This window comes from Hetaerina americana, unplaced genomic scaffold (assembly GCF_022747635.1).
Source record: "Hetaerina americana unplaced genomic scaffold, ioHetAmer1.1.p SCAF_1, whole genome shotgun sequence".
NCBI classification, from domain to species: Eukaryota; Metazoa; Arthropoda; class Insecta; order Odonata; family Calopterygidae; genus Hetaerina; species Hetaerina americana.
Window position 1 is genome coordinate 75920987 of NW_027286069.1, and position 21283 is coordinate 75942269.

A 21283-nucleotide genomic window follows, 5' to 3' on the forward strand; every position below is an offset into this window, starting at 1 on the left:
AGATTCTTTAAATTCGTTCCCTAAAAGATTGAATTCTTTGCATGCATATCATGTAATTTATTTATTTTTTTAATTTATTTAACTGTAATAACCCTTTTACTCAAAAAAAGGTAAAAAACATATATTGGTTCCACAATTATAATAAACTTTACAAACAGGTACAAATTACATTGAGTTACATACTCAATATTTAGAATTAAAATTTAATTTAAAATTGAAGAAGAATTTTGATTTGAAATACATAAAAAGACATTCTCAGATGGTATACAGGTTTGTAAACGTACCTAGTTAGGTTAATTAAAGTAGAAAACATATCAATACTAAATAATATTCAAATTCAGAAATGGAAACAATATTAGAAATACAGTATTTCCTACTGGCCAGATGATGGTAAATAAATGATAAATGCAAGTAGCAGTTATTAACTAGACCTTGTGGCATCGATTAAGATAATTTTCCAAATGGGCATTAGGAACAAATTATTGACATGGGGGTGCCCAGAAAGGCATGCCCGGGCATTGATTGTGTGATAGACTTCTACTACTGAATAATCTTTATAATATTGGTATTTGTATGCCAATATTAATGTGTGTAATTTTTTATATGAATATATGAATTAATATATATTATGAGGTAATATATGAATTAATTTTTTCCTTTAAAACTTTCAGCATTCAATAAAACAATGGAAAAACTAAACAGGCAGGGAAAGAGTCTCAAAGATTTCACCTACACTGATAAGGAAACGGCTGATAATATTTACTCTGCTATCAATTCTACCCAGTTTCTTGGAGTTTCTGTAAGTAATCGTTTGATATACATATTCAAATCATCAAATGATATCCCATATTTTAAAATATGAATTGGTGTTAATAGTAGTCAACTACAATGAAACATGAAGATGTTCAACTTTAAATATTAACTGATTTCCTTTCCTAAATTTACTGATCAAGAAATTTCTTTATGGCAGGGCTATGTTGCATTCAGCTCTCAAGGTGATCGTATTGCATTAACACAAATTGAACAGGTTGTTAATGGGAAATATATTCTTCTTGGATACTATGACACTCAGAGTGATAACTTGACGTGGTTTAACAGGGAACGCTGGAGTGGTAATAAAATTTTATATATTATTATTGCCTTGTATTGAAATATAATATATTGCTCTGTTTTATTTATGCTCTGGAAGTATTTTTATTAATTAGTTTGGGAATTCTAATTTGATCATTCATAATTTTTAAACACCTGCAATCTCTGTGATTTGATTACTAGAAGTGTATTTCATACTGCCTGATTTTCAAAAATTCCTTGACTTTGTTATAGCTGGAAAAACAAAAATATTTCATTCTTTCCCTCATCTTAAGATAGCTAGTATATTTGTATCAGATCAAATAATACATATTTCTTCTCTCTTGATGTAATGTCTCTTTTCTCAGGGGGTAAAGTTCCACAAGATCGGACCATTGTTCGACGTGTCCTTCGGACAGTATCTCTTGGACTTTTTGTCTCAATGTGTACCATATCCCTTGTTGGTATTCTTTGGGCTGCGGCACTTATATTGTTCAATTTTCTACATCGTCACCGAAGGTAATGTACCTTTGTCTTTCATTAAAAGTTTCCTTTCATTTTTGATCATGTTTTAACCTTTGTGGTCTTTGAATTTCTGTTTCATTTAAAAGCCAGTGGTGGGATATGCTGTCATGATTATTTTTGTTTAGCCACTGAAGAAAATGGGTGAGAGGATTTCATTCATGAGAAATAATTATTGATCACTTGGGTCACTTGTCATCATGTAATATTCAGCATATTGGGCTGGAAAATAATGGAAGTTGGTGGGTGAAAACTAAGTGATGAGGAAAATGTTAGTCTTTTGTAATAAGCGTTCAAAAATTTCAATTCTGCACCTGAAACTAACTCTCAATTTTTGATATATTTTTATAAGAGGAATCAAAGAGCAGGGCAAAATTCTTTCAAATACATCAATTTGTTTTAACTTTAATCAGATTCCTATTTTTTAAATTGTTAATGGGATCTAGTACTATATTTTGATTTGAAGGTGTTTGTAAATAGACCGGTATAGTCAAAATTTCCCAATTTATTTTTTCAAAGTCACATTTCTCATTTTCGAAAACACTTTTATTCAGTAATATTAAGTATGTATTGCGTCATGACAACTCGGTTTCATGGGTCTGCCATTTCCAGCAATCAACCAACTAAACAACAATTTAGAAAAATGCAAATTTCATAGTTTGTTTTCTTGGTTAACTTTTAAATGCGCCTAGCATTATCTAACTTTTAACGAATTCAATGTTTAGCAAAGAGTGAAGAGTTAACAGGAGTCTGAATCTTTAAATTGAGGAAGGATTCTTAAGAATTAGAAGACAGAAATGAATTACAACTTCTTACTCCTTCAAATGCATAACTACAGTGCAAATATACATGCATAATAGAATCTAGAGCTGAAATCATGAGCTGGTACCTAAAATATTTTGTAACATACAAAAATTAGCACACATTTAAAATTATTCAAAATCTCATGGCATAATTATAAAACAATAACTATGTTGCTGAGGGACCATGGCAAAACATATACCAGCTCTGTATTTTCTTAGTATTCAATGAATGCAAAATCATTATTGATTTTTGAAATTTATAAAAACAGGAAAAAATAATAATCTACTATTCACTCAAATTTTTTTCAAATAAGTTATTGCCCTTGCTATCAAATGTGTGGCTAGTATTTACATGCCAAAGATTTGTTCCTAGATACAAAATAGACACAACAGTGTGAGTATTTTCCTTCCTCTGGCCTGTTATCTCTGGCACTTCTAAATGAATCTTGTGTCACACTACTGTCTTGAGTTTCCGCACATGATTCACTTGAGAGATCCATTGAGTCATGTTCCACAAGATTTCTTATGAAAGTTAGTCAGAATTGACAATGTGAAAAATCAGCCCAAGGCAATAGAAGTATTAATCATGATTAAGTAGAAGGGTTTATGTAATGTCAATATCAGGTTTTGTTTTGTTGAGAAATGCAAAAAAATGTATCATTGTTCTGTCTGTATCCACCCAAAACCTATCTAAAACAGTATACTATCCAAATAATAGTAATGATAATAATGTAAATATCCAGCTATATATGATTATAATGTTGGCTTAGTAAAAAAGTTGGTTTTTTACTCCCTTTCAAAGTACAATGTTCAATCAATGTTTGTCATCCTGTCTCCTATATTTATGTATCCTGTATGGAAGTTTAAATCTTCACCATAAGTTAGCCTAATAACATTCTAATGCTATCACAGTCTCCTTCTATTGGTGGACAGTGAGCATTGATGAGGATGTATGCTTCCTTTTTGTTTTTCCATTCTACTGTCATCAAGCACAAATGACCTCAGCTCTCAAACACCTCCCTTAAAGCGACTACTACTCCTGTCATCAGACCACCTCTAGTTTTAGTACAAATGACACCATGCTTCAGTTGTAATGCTTATTTCTTTCTCAACTCTATTGAGATGCCTCTTGTCTAATCAATTACCGAATGTTTACTGAGTGATAATATTTGGCATAGTAATCATTAAAAGTTTCAAAATTCTAATTTTAACAAAACGTGTACTGATTGACATAATTTTTGTCAGATACTTTGTAATTGTCAGTGAAATCATCATTAAAGATGAAGGGAGTAGAAGTTTAGGAAAAGTGGAAAAAAGGCTAAATTTTTTAAAATGTCAGGGAGTTTGATTTGAGAACTGAGAATTCTCTGTGATAACGATGTTTTATTTTGTTGTGAGATCATTTTGTGTTATCCTGTAGGACATCATCCGTGTAGGCCCTGGCAAAAATCAAAACTGTATTCAGGCGGACTTTCATGTTACATATGGCAAGGAAGCATTGAGGGACGAACCACAGATAAATACATAATCAGGTTCCAAGCATTAGAAGAAAAATTGAGAATAAGGAGAGCATTTTCAATGGGGAAAGGGGAAAAAATTAGTATTAAGAAGCCAGGAAATGCCTGGCCTCCCTGTGAAATTTTCCCCCTTAAAAAATCATGAATAGCCATACATTTAAAATCATTGATCAGTTGATCTCCCTGAATTAGAATCTTACAAAACATTGTGGTTTCTTGGAACCCATTATATATTCTCTAAATACCAAATATAATTTTATTTTATTACTAGTAAAACTCAAATGCATTCAGGCATGCCCTTGCTAACTTTTTTTCACAAGTGGTAACATGGTGGCTAAAGAACACAATTTTCCTTTTGTTTAAAGTATCACATTAACTATTTTTTTAATTTTTTCTCTTTCAGAGTGATACAACTGTCCCAACCGGCTTGTAATACACTGATGCTTGTTGGAGTGGTTCTTTGTCTTGGAAGTGTGTTTCCACTAGGTCTTGATGGTCGGTTTGTTGAAAGAGAAGCATACCCATCAGTGTGTACTGCTCGTTCCTGGTTATTATGCACTGGATTTTCTCTTGCATATGGTGCCATGTTTTCTAAAGTTTGGAGAGTGCATAGGCTTACTACTAAAGCTAAGGCAGACCCTAAGGTATGCAGTTCTGAATTCCCTCCATTTAGATTAATGATTTTCCTTATATTTGCAACACAATCAAGTGGCATAAAATCTTTATCTTTATTTTTATCATTTATTTCATAAGTTTTCTCATGCTAGACATGACATTTTGGCTCATATCAAATATGAAATGTGTTGGTTATGTGATCTGGTTAGCTCCTATTCATAACTCTGATAATGCAATGCTTCCTGGTTATAGCATGGCGACCAGTCTGATAAGACAGCCATGCTATAATCATTGCCTAAAATATTTTTGTGAATCATAGTCTCTCAAAGTCTTAACATACTTTCAAGTGCCACTATTATACACAGAGAATGATTGAATCTCTCTACAAAAATACCTTTGCAAAATAAATTCATGTTACTGAAAGAGTAATCCATAAGCCATTACCAATGTACCCTTTATCCAGAGTGCTAAGCAGATTTATGCATCTACTCGTGTGTTGTACATGTGAGTAAAATTTTCCATCCAAGCAAACCCCAAAAAGATGTTTAGTTTGACCATATTAGTGATATTTGCAGCTTAAAATCTTGTTATTCTTTGTATCCATCTTTTTTAATATCATTGGTGACCAATATGAGGATTAATATTTAAGAATGATTGGATACAATTTTCAGATAAAACGCTTTTACCTCAAAATATCATGTGATGATACATCGAAATTTAGAAATGTATTATTTATCATTCTTTATAAAGTCAATTTTTTGTCATTGTCATGTGAGAATTGCTTTTACAAGATTATATTTTTTAATTACTCTTACTGCAACTTCTTGATTTTCTCAAATTTCTTGCTGTGCCTCTTGTTAGGTATAGTGAAATGTTTAGTTTTTCCAATTATGCAGCCGGAAATCCCAAAAGCATTTTTTAGTGGAAGAAATTATTCTTATAAGATCCTAATTAATTTCAGAGTGTAAAAATCATTCCCCTTGAACAGGATTCGAACTTGGATCCCTCGATGTCCAGCCAAGTGCTTTAGCCAGTTAAGCTATCCAGGTGACCTCTTAAACTCTTAAATTTTGGGGTCTTCTCTTGTTTCATGCATATTATTATTATACCTTACAAATAAATTAATCATAATCATGTCTAATGAAATCCACAATAATTTTATCAAGTTTAAATCAAAATTTACCGTGTAAGGTAATTAATTTTTGATCTTCAAGCCAACTTTGGTACCAATTGCTTTATTACTGCCTTTATTTAATTGATGGCTCAGCTGCTAGCTAGGTCATAACTGGGCTTAAAGAACTTCTAGTTTTTCCAAGTTGTAACTTTAAATAAAAACGTTAGAATTTCCTATGTATGTTTGTTTTAATTAATTTATCTCATTGTCTCATTGGCAGGCTGATGAAGGATGGAAACTCTATGTGATGGTTGGTGGATTTTTATTTGTGGATGTGGCTTTACTTTTGTCCTGGCAACTGACGGACCCTCCTGAGAGGGGCATTGAGGTATTTCCTTTAGAAGATCCTCTTTCTACTGAGGATGATGTCAAGATTCGACCAGAACTGGAGCATTGTGAGAGCCAGCACAGCACTGTGTGGCTAGGTATGTTATCTCACTGTGTGCTCTCCTTTAGTCTTGAATTATTTCTCTTTACTTATTTTTGTGGGCACTTACCTGATTAAGCATAGGAATTTGGCATACATTTCAGGATTACCCTAGGGTATTATGCAAAAAATGTGAATAATCAAGAATAATATCCATTTAGAGGAAATTTTGTACATTTTAACCCAATGATACCTTCGTACATGTAACATTTGTTAGGAGCAATCAATAATTTGTTCACAGGTAGTCAAGAGTTGGTTGCTAACCCTGGCTATTTCATGTCTAAACCAAGCGCTCATTTTTTCAGGTGTCCTCTATGGATACAAAGGACTGGTGCTGATCTTTGGCCTCTTTCTGGCTTATGAAACTCGGAGCATTAAGGTGAAAGGTATAAATGATTCACGTTTGGTGGGAATGTCGATCTACAATGTTGTGGTGCTCTGCCTCATCACAGCTCCGGTTACTATGGTAATAGCATCGCAGCAAGATGCAGGTTATGCTTTCGTAGCTCTATCCATCATATTCTGCTGTTTCTTGAGCATGGCTCTGATATTTGTGCCAAAGGTAAGTAAATGCAGATAATTCCTCTGTCCCCTTGATAATTAATCCAAGTCATATTTCATTGATGGTATTGTTCATTGCATTTGTTTTAGGTGATTGAAGTGATGCGGCACCCTGGGGAAAAGGAAGGTCGTGGGACAGATGGAGCACCGTCTGATGGAGGAATGACAAGGGAAGAAGAGGAACGCTACAGAAGTCTCCTGGCTGAAAATGATGAATTGCAAAAGCTAATCTCTGCTGTTAGTAATATTTACCTTTAAAATAATATATTTTTTAAGCATAGAGTTCTGAAGAAATAAGAGCAATTACTTTGATGGGGAATTGGAAACTTTTTTAAATCAATGTGTTTCCTAATAGATTGTGAGAACATTTATTCTCTCACCATTAGCTCATACCCTTATGCATTGGTTGCTTCTCTCTTTTAAGTTTATCCCTCAAAATACTTAACCTGACTTAAATAGATGAGTGTTGATCTTCACAGCTCAAAACAAGGCTGTAAAAGGATAATAATAAGATTACCTCCTCTGTTATATTTCTTTCACGCATGAAAGCTTTTATCTCTGTCACATTTTAAAACCAAGCACATAACAGTGTAGCTAGTGTATCCATATAAGGTCTCACTGTTTGGGATTTTGCACTTCATAATTAAGTACTGGAAAAGTTAGAGTGCATGCTATTTGATATTGTTAAAGTTAACTCTAGGAAGAGTGTTGTGGAAATTAAGTTCAAAACAAAGCATCGCCATGAAAAATCATTGAAAAGTTAAAGCCTTAAATGGAAAGATGCTGGTTTGTCGGAGAACTTTATGATTTTTTGTTGTGATATGTTAGAATTTTAAATTGATGTTTAAGTAAGGTATGTACTCCCATTAAAGGGTCTACATCCTGCACTCCTGCCCCTTTTAATCCTTTGGAATTTTAAATTTCATATTTAAACCCCTAAATTGTAATCTGGATTTTGGCTTCTGGTATTCTTCTAGAAACACTGTTCAATGAAATTTAATGTGGGCCCAAGAAGGAAGGATCTTTGTATAAAAGGTTGAATTTAGGTGGAAATACTGTTTGAATATTTTCATGCTTGTGTTATTCAAATTACATCACATCCCTCCTCATTATGCCAAATAACCATCAACGATACGTTGTAAATTTTGATCCAGTACTATTGTCATCTTACTATAGAAATGACATTTTTTAGGTCTTGAATTTTGTTTCATTTGTGATAATAATGTTGATAATTTTATGGTTGACATTTTGTATTAATTGGCTCCTGATGATGCTTAATAGAAAGAAGAAAAGATACGTCTCCTAAAGCAGCGATTGGAAGAGAAGGAAGCAGCTGAAGGTGGTGGGATGCGTGGGAAGCAGCGCCATGGGGGACGCAGGAGGCAAGTCGACTCAACTGCAGGTGGGTCTACTCACACTCCTCCCTCTTTCATTCCTCGCTCTCTGTTATTCATTTTCTTGGAAGTGTTTTCAAATATCTTTTGGTTTGATCCCAGCTTTATAATCGTTTATAAATGTTCTGACACCTGTAAATGCATACATTCTGAAATGTCTACGTGATTAAAGTATTTCCTCTTCCGTGGTGGGTTTTGTAGTTACTCATCTTGAAAAAATGAGGAAACTTTATTAAGATTTTCATTTTCCAGCAGATAAATATCTGCTTGCAAAATTGCATTCATTATATTCTACCTTGATTGCTCTTGGATATATTGGATTCTTTTGTTTATTTAAAACATCAGAATTCAATGCTCTTGTATACACAATTGTGATGCATGTCATTGTAAAAGATCTGGACAATAAGTTTGAAGTGAGCAATATAAATTATTAGAATTCCTAAGACTTAGTCAATTTAAAAATGAGCTCTTTAAAGTTTTGTGGTAAATTACATGGTGGTAATGAAACTGAGAAATTATCGTAATTTCTGGAGTTTTTAAAAATTGGGAAAATACAACAAAATATGAGGTGGGATTTGTTGAAAAAGACACAACACCTCTGTGGAAAGGATTTAGCATTGATGCACCAATGCTGGACCAGTTGTCAAAATAGTCTGACTACAAGGAAAAATGTCTCAGTCCCTTATTTAATTGCAGGGAAGGATGTTGAATGTCACTGAATAATATAGAATGTCTTCATTGGGTGAGTTATTTTTTAAAAATTTGTTACCTAGCAACATCCTACATTTCAGTAATTTTATCATTACTTTTCATTCCATCAATGTGGCTTTTTGTGATGCACACTGTTGTAATTTAGGTATACTGAAACAATGACTGCCAATGTTATAGAGCAGCAGCCCCTTAAAGGTATAGCTTTTGCTTTTTGTGACTCCCTTTGTAGTTCCTCCTTGGAATTTAGCATACTTGTTTTGATAGCAAAACAAATTTTACTTGGTTATATTTTTACTACATTAATGGTGCTCACTACTGAGAGTAAAATAATCATTTCAGACATTTTTCAATTTTCCATTATTGACGTCAACGTCTTAGGTAAAGTTATTCTATTTTTACTGAAAAAATTCCATGCATAATAAAAGCATTTATTTTTGTAGTTAACTAATTGAAATGACTTTAAAATATGAAATCTTTCCTAAATATGAAATGCTTATAGTGTTGCTTGCATATTTAAGTTGTAATTTGGGCACCCCTTATCCACTTTGTGATCTGAGCCTGCACTGTACCACAAAAACTTCTTCCTTTCTTGAGCTCCTCTGTACCTTGACTCAAGACCTCTCCTCAAGGAACTTAGCCTCGATGACTCAAATCTGCTTTTTTCATGTGGCATTCAAGTTCATAGTGCATACAAGTTCATAATAAGAAATGTATTTTGTTTTAAACAATATTAACTCTACAAGCTTACCATAAAGACACCCATATTTGAAATGGTGGAATATTGGCACCCTAGAAGAAAAGCCTAGTTTGGAATGACCATGACAAAATGACTGTTAAAAGCAGATGGCAGGTACAGATGCATACATCTACATCGTCTACGTGAAATCTTGCAAGCTGCCGCAAGGGTATGTGGTGGGGAGTGTTAGGTCACCTGTCATGTATGCACAATCCCAATCATGACACCTCTACACAAATATTAGTTTGATCATGCACTGCAACAAAGTTAATCACACAAAATAAGGTACTCACATGCAAAAATATTCAGTTTCAGAATATGTATATTCAAATAATTTGGGAGGAGTGTTAAAAAGGTGGCTCTATTAAAAAAGTGCAGGATATTGATAATATAAATAGACATTGCCAATGCTAACTATCTCCTTCACACCTGCAGTCATATCTATTTTTATCTCTAATAGTATAAGAAAATAATGGCATTTGAAATCTATCCATTCTGCTGCCTATCTCCCTGGTGCATACATCTCTTCAATTGCACAAAATATAATTTTGTTTATTGGACAAACATACAACCATCTAATATAATTTTTCCTGGAATCGCCGAAACACTCATTTTTCTGGCAATATTTGTTTGTATTAAAATAGTTGGTGGCCATGCTGTTGAAATAGCATGTGTACCCATTTTGAGCTATTAGAATTGGGACATGTGTTAGAATATGAACCATGAAGAACTATGTTGTTAAAAGGCAAATTTGACGGAAATAACCTTGAAATACTCCATGGACATATGTGCATTATTATATAAGTATAAACACAGTAAATCAATCCAAAGGTCAGTTTGGTAGTTGATGATATAGTTCACCCAATAATTAGTCCAACGGTGTGTGAAGTTCAAACATCAGGGTTGGGGGGGCCAGATCCTTTCCCTGTGCCCCTATGGTTTCCCAGGAAGTTCTGGTAACCAAAAAATTGTATGGTTTGGGTGAAGCTGAGGATACCCAGAGATGCCTGCCCAGAAATTGAACCAAGACCCTCCAGTCAATAGTTCAATACACTACCCCTGGACTACCCTATCATTATAATATGCAAAATTGAAAGTCCTAATATGAAACATTCATTTCAGCAGGAGAGTAGTTGCTCTTCCAGCCAAATACATTGTAAATATTTTGGTGTGGTAGTCTGAATACAAATGCATTATGTACTCCCATGGGAAGTTTGATTGCTGCTAGGAGTTCCAAGTGCAATGCAAAGTGAATTATGTTTAGCAGTTTGTATCTGACATCTCCATATGTTTACATGATTTTATTATTTTGAAAACTATAAGTATCAAAGAGTATTTCTATTTATTAATCATTATCATTTCAATGCAATTTAATGAGACACATTTTGGACTTGTTTATATTGAGTTACTTCAGTGGAAGCGAGTATAAATCAAACCTCTGCATGGCTCAGGTAATTGCCATGCAGAATTTAGTTAAAATTCAATAGATATACAGGTATGCATGGGATATGCTGCAAAGTAATTGAGCTTCATAAAGTATCAATTATGTATTTTTTTGAGGAAGCATTTACTCTAGAGACAAGAAATTTTTTTTATAATATTGACGAAGTAAATTTTTTTACCATTTTATCAGCAACAATATGGAATGAGCATCAATAATTTATATGTAATAAAGTATGTATCCTTAAGCTATTCTACCCACATTACATCTGAAACTTATAGGTCAGCCCTGGTTTGTGACCTTGATTTTACTGTTTATTAAGTTCAGGATGTCCATTCAAGTGTATTGTTGAATGCATAGTTGAGGTACTACTGGCATTGATGCATTAATGCCATTGATTTAAGTGTTACAATTCTTTTCTGAATCCTGTCACTCATCTGAGATACTTTGCTAGGAATGAACCTTGCAATGCTAATCATATCCAATTCTTGATGATGTGCATCAGCAAAAACAATAACAATGTTTTTATATCACAATCAAATCACAATACATGTGCCCAGTGGCAGTACAATAGTTTAGCAGACAAGGAAATAGTGGTTCATTAATTAATGTGTGATAATTTGGTGTATGTGAATTTAAATAGAAGACTGGAATTTGCATTTATACTTAAGAAGAAAAGCAGGAAACTAGTCATCAAAAGCCTTAGCAAATAAAAGACCTAGCAATAGCAAAGGAGAGTAGATATTACCCACGACTAATTAGAGAAGCAATTGAGATCGCCAAAAACCTGGAGAACATCAACAGAGATGAAGGCTACCATGTCCACAATGTGTGGAAGAGAGTTCTCCGGAAATGGACCAATCAGAGAGCAGCCACTAGATGGGACCACCCATATAAGGGTGGCCAAAATCCGAGTCCCTCATCTCTCCCCTGAGGATGCTGAATGCAACTTCGGTGAAACTGTTGTCAGCATTAAACAACAATGCGGTGAAACCCGAGAATGCAGAATCCTTCAAACCACCACCGCGAAAACCTACGCAGCAATTATAATAATATTTTAATAATCCCCCTGAGTATACATATCTTGTAGGTATAGGAGTTGTTTAACACAGAAAAGTACAAATACAGGTACATTTCACCACTATGAATATGCCTAAACATTGCACTGCAACTTCTTATCATTTGAAAATTCATTAAATGAACAATAGCACTTCATCTGAATGAGATTTTTTAGTTTGATTTTGAAACTACATAATTTATCACTCATTTCTAGTGAATGTGGTAATGTGTTATATACTCCCATTGCCATGGATTTTTATATGAAAATTGTGATTTATGGTAACTTATGTGGAAGTGGTTATGAATTATTGTGGTATATGAGTGAATATTGCTATTAGCGTGAAAGAGATAAGGGATTAGTTTTCCATTCACTATGCAAACTGAGCCAATACCCTCCCACCTCTATTATAATTCTTCTTATGCTCCCTGAAATAATGTAAATACTCTAGTATCACTTACATCAAATGAAATTGAATATTTTTAAATTTTTTATTCATGCATATTTATTAGTCTCTCTTCATAAGGTTTTCTTCTTCAAATTTTTTTTGTCATTAAATTTGGAAAATAATGTATTGTTACAATGCATTATCATATTTTGCTTTATTTCTTCATTACTTTATGCATTGTAGTTGATAGTGTAAAAACAAGCGGACCCCTAAGTCATTATCACTTTTACTGTAGCCCTTCCATTTTCTCTGCTTAATTCATCCCTACCTCAGATGCCAGGATGTCTTGTCCTGTTAACTTGGTTTCAGTTTTGCCAACTAGAGCTCTACGTGAATAGCAAACACTGACACATTAGGACCACGAGGCACTCATCATCCCATCCCTACTCTTGGGAGCCCCCATTTTACTTTGGCTGTAATGCTGGCAATTATAATTAAAATAAAAGACCATGAAATTAAAATATTTAAATATTGTAGACAGCCTTTAGCATAACATTTTATTTTCATTCTTCCATTTTGTTATAGACTCCAGGGGTCTCATCATCTGTTAAAGTTCAGAAGATTTTCAGGTGTTTGCCAATACATTTTAATGTCAGTAGTTTGAAAGTAACTCAATGGTTTAAGGAAAAAATATAAGGGACTGTAATTGGCCTTTCAGGCCTCGAAAGATTAAGAAAAATTTGAAAAACAATGGAAATAGGCAAGTAGGGAAATATTGGGGAACTTTATACTGTTTCTGTTGCCACCACAAATGAATTCCTGTTGTCAATATTGCTGTAGACACACTCCAGCAAGGGGGTGTGTGGATCCTTATGACAGAGCAATAAAGGATATGCCTGGTTTGGCTTTCAAGCTCTATTTAATTAACCAATATGCTGTCCTTTTCTCATGACTGCACACAGTATTGAACATACAAAATTTTGTATACAAGGGCTAACCAACTTTGAGCAAGAAAATTGCACCTTATGCCAATTTGATGCAAAGCAAATAAAGTGTTCATGGAGGTAGGACTTAATATGGGGGAGGGTGAGACTCCTCCTCTCTCTCTCTCCCCCCTCGCCTCATCTTCACCCTCCCCTCAACCTCCCTTACGCCACGCCCTCTCTCTGGGGGAAGGCACGATGGGGGCAGCCGAGGGTGCTGTGGAGGGACCAGTGGTAGGGGGTGCGGCCCTGGTGGTGGAAGAGGGAAACTCCGATTCTGCCGTTGGCCTTGGCCTCTCCTCCGTCTACACAGGGAGCTCCCGTGCATCACGCTCCGATTTCGAGTTCTCCGAGTCGTACCTCTAGGGATGGCCATCTCGTTGGAGAGCAGTGGCCTTTACCATCTTTGCTAAATGCAGCCTTTATTGCCTCCACTTCCATTACACATTCTGCTCCAAATGACAGAGACCTGAATGTTAATCCTGCATGGGCCCCTCATTTTGTCCCTGTTTAATCTCTGTATGATTTTCTTTGCATATTTTCATGCATATGTGTGGAGGAAGTCTCCATTTATTGGCCGAAACAATGTTTGTTAATAATATCTCCCAAACATCCAAGTATTATCTCCTTGTCATTTTTAACATTTCAGTGTATAAGTATCCCATCTTCATGAATTTCTATCAGTTAATATTGATGCACTTCTTACTTTTCTATTGGGAATACTGATCAATATTCAAGCTAAACTCCAGCACATATTTTTGATGTAATTCACTATATTTGATATTGCTCAAGGAATTTGAATCTATGCACAACATAGTTATTTTTAGGAGATATGTATTAATATATAAGCAACTTTTCCATTCACAAACATTGCATACACTTTTCATAGACTTTGAACAGAAAACCTCAGTGCCTCATAATAATCTCTCATTCCCCACTGCTTTGCGATGCATTGCCTTAACTCCCTGTTTCTCCTTTTATATGGCACCCTCTATTGAGGAATTTGAATCTTAATACATATACGTAGCTGGGTTTGAAGGTAACTTTCATAGTGTTCACTCATGAAATGGGATCATTTTGAAGAATAAATATATTAATAAGATGTATACTAATGATATATAAATTAGGCTATCGTCTAATTACTGAATCATATCTATTACCATAATCACTTATTTTATGTGTATGTAATCATAAAATGTGAGTATTCTTGAAACCTTTTGCAGCTTTGCTACATCACTTTCTAGACATATATTTTACTTAAAAATAATATTTGTGAAATAATCCCCTGTCAGATATATTTTGGAAAAAATTTTGAAAACAAGATCATCTTAGTACTTGAAAATCATGCTACGTGAAATTGTTGATGATTGAGGGTTAGTCCCCTGTGGTCTTGCCAAACTCTTAAAAAACAATCTCATATTGTCATTAATTTTCCAGTACATATTTGGCATTGCAAAAAATTAGAGGAAACTCTAATTTGTTAAAATGATTGTAGGATTACGATGTAAATCAAAGAAACAATTAAATTCAATATGGAAAGTGGATAGGTAGGTAATTAAAACTTTACTTGAATGCTATAAAAATCCTGCTTTGAAGTACAAATGAATCACTTTATAAGTACATAAAAATGATGTACATAGTGAAATAAAGTGGTGAAAAATTGTCACATTGGGTCTATTGTCAATCTAGAATTCAACACAGGTGAATGCAAACATATCAAATGTAATGAGTCAAATTTAAGCCATTAACAACATTGATTTTGTTCAAATATAAAAAATGTTAGTAATTAAGTTTCGTTAAATTGAGTTTGTTACATATAATAGTATTTGATATAATTATGAAATAATAGAATTATTCCTTTTTCTCATGAGTAATACACTTAAAAAATAAATTACTTTTAGTGTTTTTCCCTTTATTTACATCAAGTTCTCTTCTATAAACTCCTTAAAAATCATCTTCTTTCAAAATGAAATCACAGACCTTTGTCTCCTGGCCTGAGGCATTTTATTCTTAACCCAAAGAACAAAAAAAAATGTTTTATTTCTCAGTTCCACATACTCTTTTACTACTCTTTCTGAAATCTTGCATACCCTAGAATTTCCACATCCTTAGTCAATCCAATACCCTCTCTCTATTACCCTCTTTCTTGTTGCACTTAACTTTCTATCCCCCCTCCCTCTATGGCTGTTCTGTGATCAATCGAGGTGAAGGAAAAAAGTGCTCCACTCTCGCCCGGACAGAGTGAAGTCGCTGAGGGGAGTTTGTGAGGCTGCAACTAGCTCAAAGGGTCCACGGGTTCGTGTTTGCTGATGGGAGTAAGCAGGTGGTGTGCGCAAAGTGCAACATGAAGTCTGCCATGGTTAACATAACTCACCTACGTTGGTCTCAGAGACAGAAAGAAAGAGAGAAGCTACAGAGCCACATATGGCATTTTTTGAGTAAATGAACATTTGGCAAAGTTGAATGTTTTGTGATGGATGCTCAAGTGTATGGGTGTCCTTTTCATTTGTTCTAAAGATAATTTGATTAAATGGGAAGATTTTTTCGTCGAAAGACTGAATTTCAGAAGTTTATCATTATTATGGATTGGATGAAAAATTTATTATTTTTTATCGTACCATGGATTATTCCTAAATTTTGGTGTTCTTAAGTTGCTAAATAGTCACATTATGATGAAAAGTAGGTAATATTATATATTAATATGGGCCCTATTTGCAGTACCATTCTGTATATATGTTTGGGCAGCCTAACTATTTCATGGTTTATGGCTGTGGAATCAGTGTTTTCATTCATTTTCTATTTTATTATAATAAACACCAAAGTTTGTGCTCGATTCGCGAAAGTTAATCAACATTTTGTAAGTTAACCTTCATTTGAAATTATGCCAGGTGTCTCAGTATGATGTGAAATCTTGTGTCGTAATCAAAACCATGATCTGTACATTAGAAAGTTAGAATCAATGTCAATGGTTTGCACATTAGATGTAATGAGTATTCATATTTTAAGAACTTTGGTGAATAGAGCTGATAATAGAGCTTCTAAAATGGCTGGAAGTCATTTTCCTCTTTAGAATGATTGTTTCTTCTCTGTTGAATTAGATTCTCTTGTGGAGCCATGTTTAAGATTGTGCTTTTTCCTGTGAGATGTAATAGTGTTGAAGAATGTTTTCTTTATGGAGAAGGCTGTTTTCAATTGTTTTTACATAAATACTACTCTGATGTGCATTTTGAAAATGTAAATTATTGTCTGCTGCAGTAATTAGTAAATGAAAGCAGGTAGATGCCAATATTATCAGTTTTTCATATTTTGTATTATGCATATCCCCTAACCCAGAAAATTATTTATCAGGCTCAGCCCTTCTTAAGGTAATGTGGTATTGTTATCTATCGCTAAATTTTGTGCACAAAGTAAAGTTTTAAGGAATACCAATGAATACATAAATGGGGATATTTTATTACTTCTAGAACGTAATAAGAGAATGAGGATCAAATATTTTTCATCGTTATACTTTTAAGTCTCCTTTGGTGTCAATGCGACCTTATTTAAACAATTGCCTTGAGAATCTACTATGCTCATATTAGTTGGCCTTATTTTCTTCATATTTTGATCTCATATATTTGATACATTTAAAAAAGTACATTAATATTAGGTAGTTCTTTTGATAATGCAAAAAGGTGTTTCTTTGAATTATAAGGCACGTAATGCATTTGTGAAGCATGGAGTCTGCCTGTACGTCTTTTACTTGGCTTTAATTTCTTTTTGGTCTGAATTTATCATCAGCTGTTACCTACTTCTTGGAGGTCTCTCTTCATGGTTGTTCTTATGTTTGTAATCTAAAAAATGTAAGCACTTTGAGATTGATTTCTCAAAAGTAATTTTTACCCAATTAGGCCTAGTCTCCCTATCTACATTCAGTGATTGGTCTGCATATTTTTCCAGAATTAACCGTTTCTTTGAGCCCCAAGGATGAAAATCAATATTAATATGTACATGATCTAACTGTCTAATTAATATCTATTGAAATACCTGTTAATTCAAGAATCAATAAAATTGTGTTATTTTTGTGGCTAATTATCCATCGGAAGTAACAATTGATCAAATGATTGCATGTCATCAAATGATTAATGAAACTGTACCTTGGATTTTATCACTCTTTAGCCAAGATGTGGTCATTCATTGTGTAGCAATAAACTGATGTAATGAGTGTGTAGCAAAATTTGTTAGGCATCTAATCATAATTGGTACATTTTCATCCAAAGCATTAACCAATTCATCTCCATGAGTTAATGATAAAATCCATCAATTGTACAAAATGGGGTCATCCAATGACAAACTTTAGGTTTGTGAGAATATAACTTTTATGAGGAAGTTATTTCGATTCATGTGAGTAAAAGATGTAAGTGATGCATGGAAAGGTCACAACATGTCTTTGTAACTGTTGAATCCAAATTTTGTGAAGTTGTTGGCTGTGTGTTATTTAATGGAAATAAGCCATCTAATTCATCTTGCAGTTCTCTAAATTGAGATATAATTGCAGTTATTCCTGAATCACCTCTTTATGATCTAATTGATTTACTTGTCTTAATTTAATGATTTCCTTGTTTGATTATACATATTTTTCATGTATTAGAGTATTTATATATATTTTTGAAATTTTATATGTTAGAGTGAAATATTCGCTCAGCATTTCTCTTGAGTCAATTTCTCATTTCTCCTATTTTATTTTGTATACATTACATCTCTGCTAACTTGTGATCTTTTCCCATCTTATTTTGTCTTAGAATGATCATGATCGAAAATCCATTAATTAAATTCCCAGAAACTCGATGAATCCAAAGAGCACTCCCCAATTAAGAGTGAAAATACTTTCTTTTTTATAAATTTAAAAAAAATGTGTAGATATCTTTTAAGACGAGGGTTCATAAATATTTCCATTGGTTTTATTCTTTCACTTAAAAATACCAATGTTAGGTATTTTAAAGGAAGTACAACTATTGAAAACAAGGAAAATGTACACATCCAGATTTTTTACTTTCTTCATTGAGTCACTAGATGTTATGTCTCATCTTCTACAAGCACTTTTTTTTCTTATAATGTCCTAGCTAAAAGAACTGGGATTATGAAGCAAATGATTTTGGAAAGTTTTTTATTAGCATTATGAAATTCTTGATTTATAAATTCACTAGTTTTATTTTATTTCAGTTTGAATTTGTCATCATATTAATAAGTAAATGTTTAAAGTGTTTGTGGATTGTAATAACATTTTTCCACTTTTAATAATGGTGTTGTAATTGGAGAGTTCATTGTTTTGTTAATAGTTTTGCTGTTTCTTATAAGTAATTTGTTATTTGTATTTCAAGTTATGTAGTATATAATTATAAATTATATATGTACAAGTTGGCTTACATAGGGTGCTTCATAATGTATTAAAAATGATTTCAAAGAAGTATATTTTTTACATTAGATATTCCATCATGAAATTGAAATACCATTGCTTAATGATCGCTCATCCTTTATAAAGTTAATATTATATGCATGTGATGTTGAATTTTTATTTTGGATGTTTATAACCCATAGGGTATTCATGAAACATTTTATTCATTTGTTGATGAAATAAAATAGAAATAAATATTATCACCAAAATAATTTGTGACTTATTTTAATGTGTATGTAATGAAAAACATGACTTTTAAGTCAAATCATGAACCATTAGAAACAACCTTTGATACTATTGTTAGCTTGTTCTGTTGTTTGCTTATGTTCTAGATTATAATATCTTGCACTTCTGTTTGCATAACATTCCAGAGAATTGCCATTGAAGTGCAATTATTATCTGTTAACTATCTGGCTGCAAGAAATGAAATTGAAGAAAGAAATGTCCCTCAATAATATGGCACTTAACTTAAGTGTGTGGTAACCATACACATTGGTATGGATAGGTAAGCTCCACCTAAAATCATGTCCTATAACTGATCAGAAATTTTTTTTACTGTTACTAATCTTAAAGAGCTGGAAACCTATGTACATAATTCATAAAGTGCATGGCCTTGAAGAGGAAAAAAATAATGGTCACTCTTTTAACTCTGAGGTTAACAGACCTGTATTTCAGAGGATACAGAACATATCGTTGGATGGGGACTTCATGGGAAGGCCTTGCATGATATGAATTGTAAATGTAAGATAATTGATATAGAAAGTTTTTAATTGCATTTGACTCTTTAAACTCAATCACTTTGATCCATTCATGGTCATTTTATTCATTCTTCCCTGTATTTCTTCTTACTTTAGAAGACTTTTATGCTTTGGTACATATCCATGGAACTGTCTATCTCTGCCATATCATCTTCATTTTTCTCTTTTGTTCTCAGGATTAGATTATTAATTAAATATCAATTATTTTCTGATATAACATTTTTTCTTCTTTTAACCTGTTTCCTCAATTCTATAATTTAGATTTTGGCTCTTAGTGTATTAATTTTAGCTTATTTTGTTTTTTTTTGCTGAGTTGTGGAATGATAGATAGCTTTTCCTATCATTGCATTGTTTTTACATCATTAGCTTTTGGTTTGCAAGAAGTAAAGTGCTCTCAAATAAATTGTTAAGAATATAATTTTCTAATGCCCTATTAGGCCCACACATTACCATAGAATTGAGCGAATAGAAAAAGTTTTCCATTTTGCTAACTACTATTGTCTAAGGTATGAAACACAAATACATGCTGTTAGAACCAAATCAAAAGTCTTTGGTTCATGAATGGACCGCATTGTGCACTTGTGCTTGTACATTTTTATGAAAGTATTCATGCCCCATTGAATATGAGCATTTTACTTTGGTTTGTTAAAGCAAATATTTTGTGATATTCCCAATTCAAATATTTGTTTTTAAAATTCCAAGGAAACTGTGGGAGATTCCGCAACAGTAACTTATAACCAAGTCATCTGCTAATGTGCATTTCAATGCAACAATTTTTTAGTGTAAAAATCATTCACCTTGATCGGGCTTCGAACCGGGATCTCTCAATGTCCGTTCGACTGCTCTAGCCAGTTAAGCTATCGAGGTGTCCTCTGAAATGCCGGTCAAGGTGAATGATTTTTACCCTCTGAAATTGTTGCATTGAAATGGACATCAGCAGATGACTCCATTAAAATTAGATGCATAATTGCATTATGCATCTAATTGATAATAAAGGGCAAATTGATAGTAGTTTTGAATATATTGTTTAAGGTTCTGCGAAATCATTAGTATAAGGGCAAAAACTCATTTTTAAGTAAACTCAGGCATTTTCGTCGACTTTTTAAAAATGTTAGTCTTTCGTGTGGTAATTATGATGCATTTTCTTTAGCCTAATATGCACTTCTTTATCGCTCAAGCCAAGAACTTCACTATTTCATGCAATAAAAAACGCTGATCATTATTCAATTATTCTTTTGTCTATTTTGACTGATAATGAGTTCGAAATCATCTTGAAATATGATACTTTCGTAATTATTATTCGCGCCAAAATAAATAAGCATAAAAGCTTCAATTTTATGCCTGTTGGCGTAGCGATCGCACGTACACTCGCGTCATCTACAGTGTAGGTCGACAATCTGCCGTCAGTCTGCCATCCGCGTCAAGGTGGAGTGTGTCCTCGGGCGGTTCATTTTTTTCCTGTTACCCCTCTCTTTTTCTCTCTCCCTATCCTCCCCCCCTCAAACCGTACGGTGGTGCTACCTGGCGTCATTGTACCGTAAAACAAGGTGTGCCGACGTTGAGGGAATGGACCCGTAGAATGTGGAAGTGTTGTGCCGTTGTGTTCGTCTCCTCCGTCGGATATTGCGTCGCCCGTGCCTTGGATTCCATCCGATTCGGACGTGGATAGTGAGTGGATGATAGTATACGGTGAG

General features: G+C 33.5%; 2 protein-coding genes across 7 annotated transcripts in view; both read left to right on the plus strand.

Moving 5' to 3' along the window:
- GABA-B-R1 (gamma-aminobutyric acid type B receptor subunit 1) overlaps positions 1 to 19016 on the plus strand; it is a 34147-nt gene extending 15131 nt beyond the window's left edge. The window contains exons 9-18 of one of the 4 annotated variants that reach the window (XM_071591791.1): positions 672 to 799; positions 971 to 1112; positions 1437 to 1587; positions 4314 to 4554; positions 5920 to 6124; positions 6432 to 6688; positions 6778 to 6924; positions 7969 to 8089; positions 8778 to 8823; positions 15602 to 19016. In XM_071591791.1, the coding sequence (XP_071447892.1) occupies positions 672 to 799; positions 971 to 1112; positions 1437 to 1587; positions 4314 to 4554; positions 5920 to 6124; positions 6432 to 6688; positions 6778 to 6924; positions 7969 to 8089; positions 8778 to 8800 (1415 nt within the window). In that variant the 3' untranslated portion in view covers positions 8801 to 8823; positions 15602 to 19016. The remainder of the gene's footprint in view (positions 1 to 671; positions 800 to 970; positions 1113 to 1436; positions 1588 to 4313; positions 4555 to 5919; positions 6125 to 6431; positions 6689 to 6777; positions 6925 to 7968; positions 8090 to 8777; positions 8824 to 15601) is intronic. The other 3 variants (XM_071591782.1, XM_071591774.1, XM_071591799.1) reach the window with 3 other exon arrangements.
- A 2119-nt stretch (positions 19017 to 21135) lies between these two features.
- The window catches only part of Hr39 (Nuclear hormone receptor FTZ-F1 beta), a 218210-nt gene continuing 218062 nt past the window's right edge, over positions 21136 to 21283 (plus strand). For all 3 annotated transcript variants that reach the window (XM_071591831.1, XM_071591823.1, XM_071591840.1), the window contains exon 1: positions 21136 to 21278. The gene's annotated coding sequence lies outside the window, so the exon portion shown is untranslated. The remainder of the gene's footprint in view (positions 21279 to 21283) is intronic.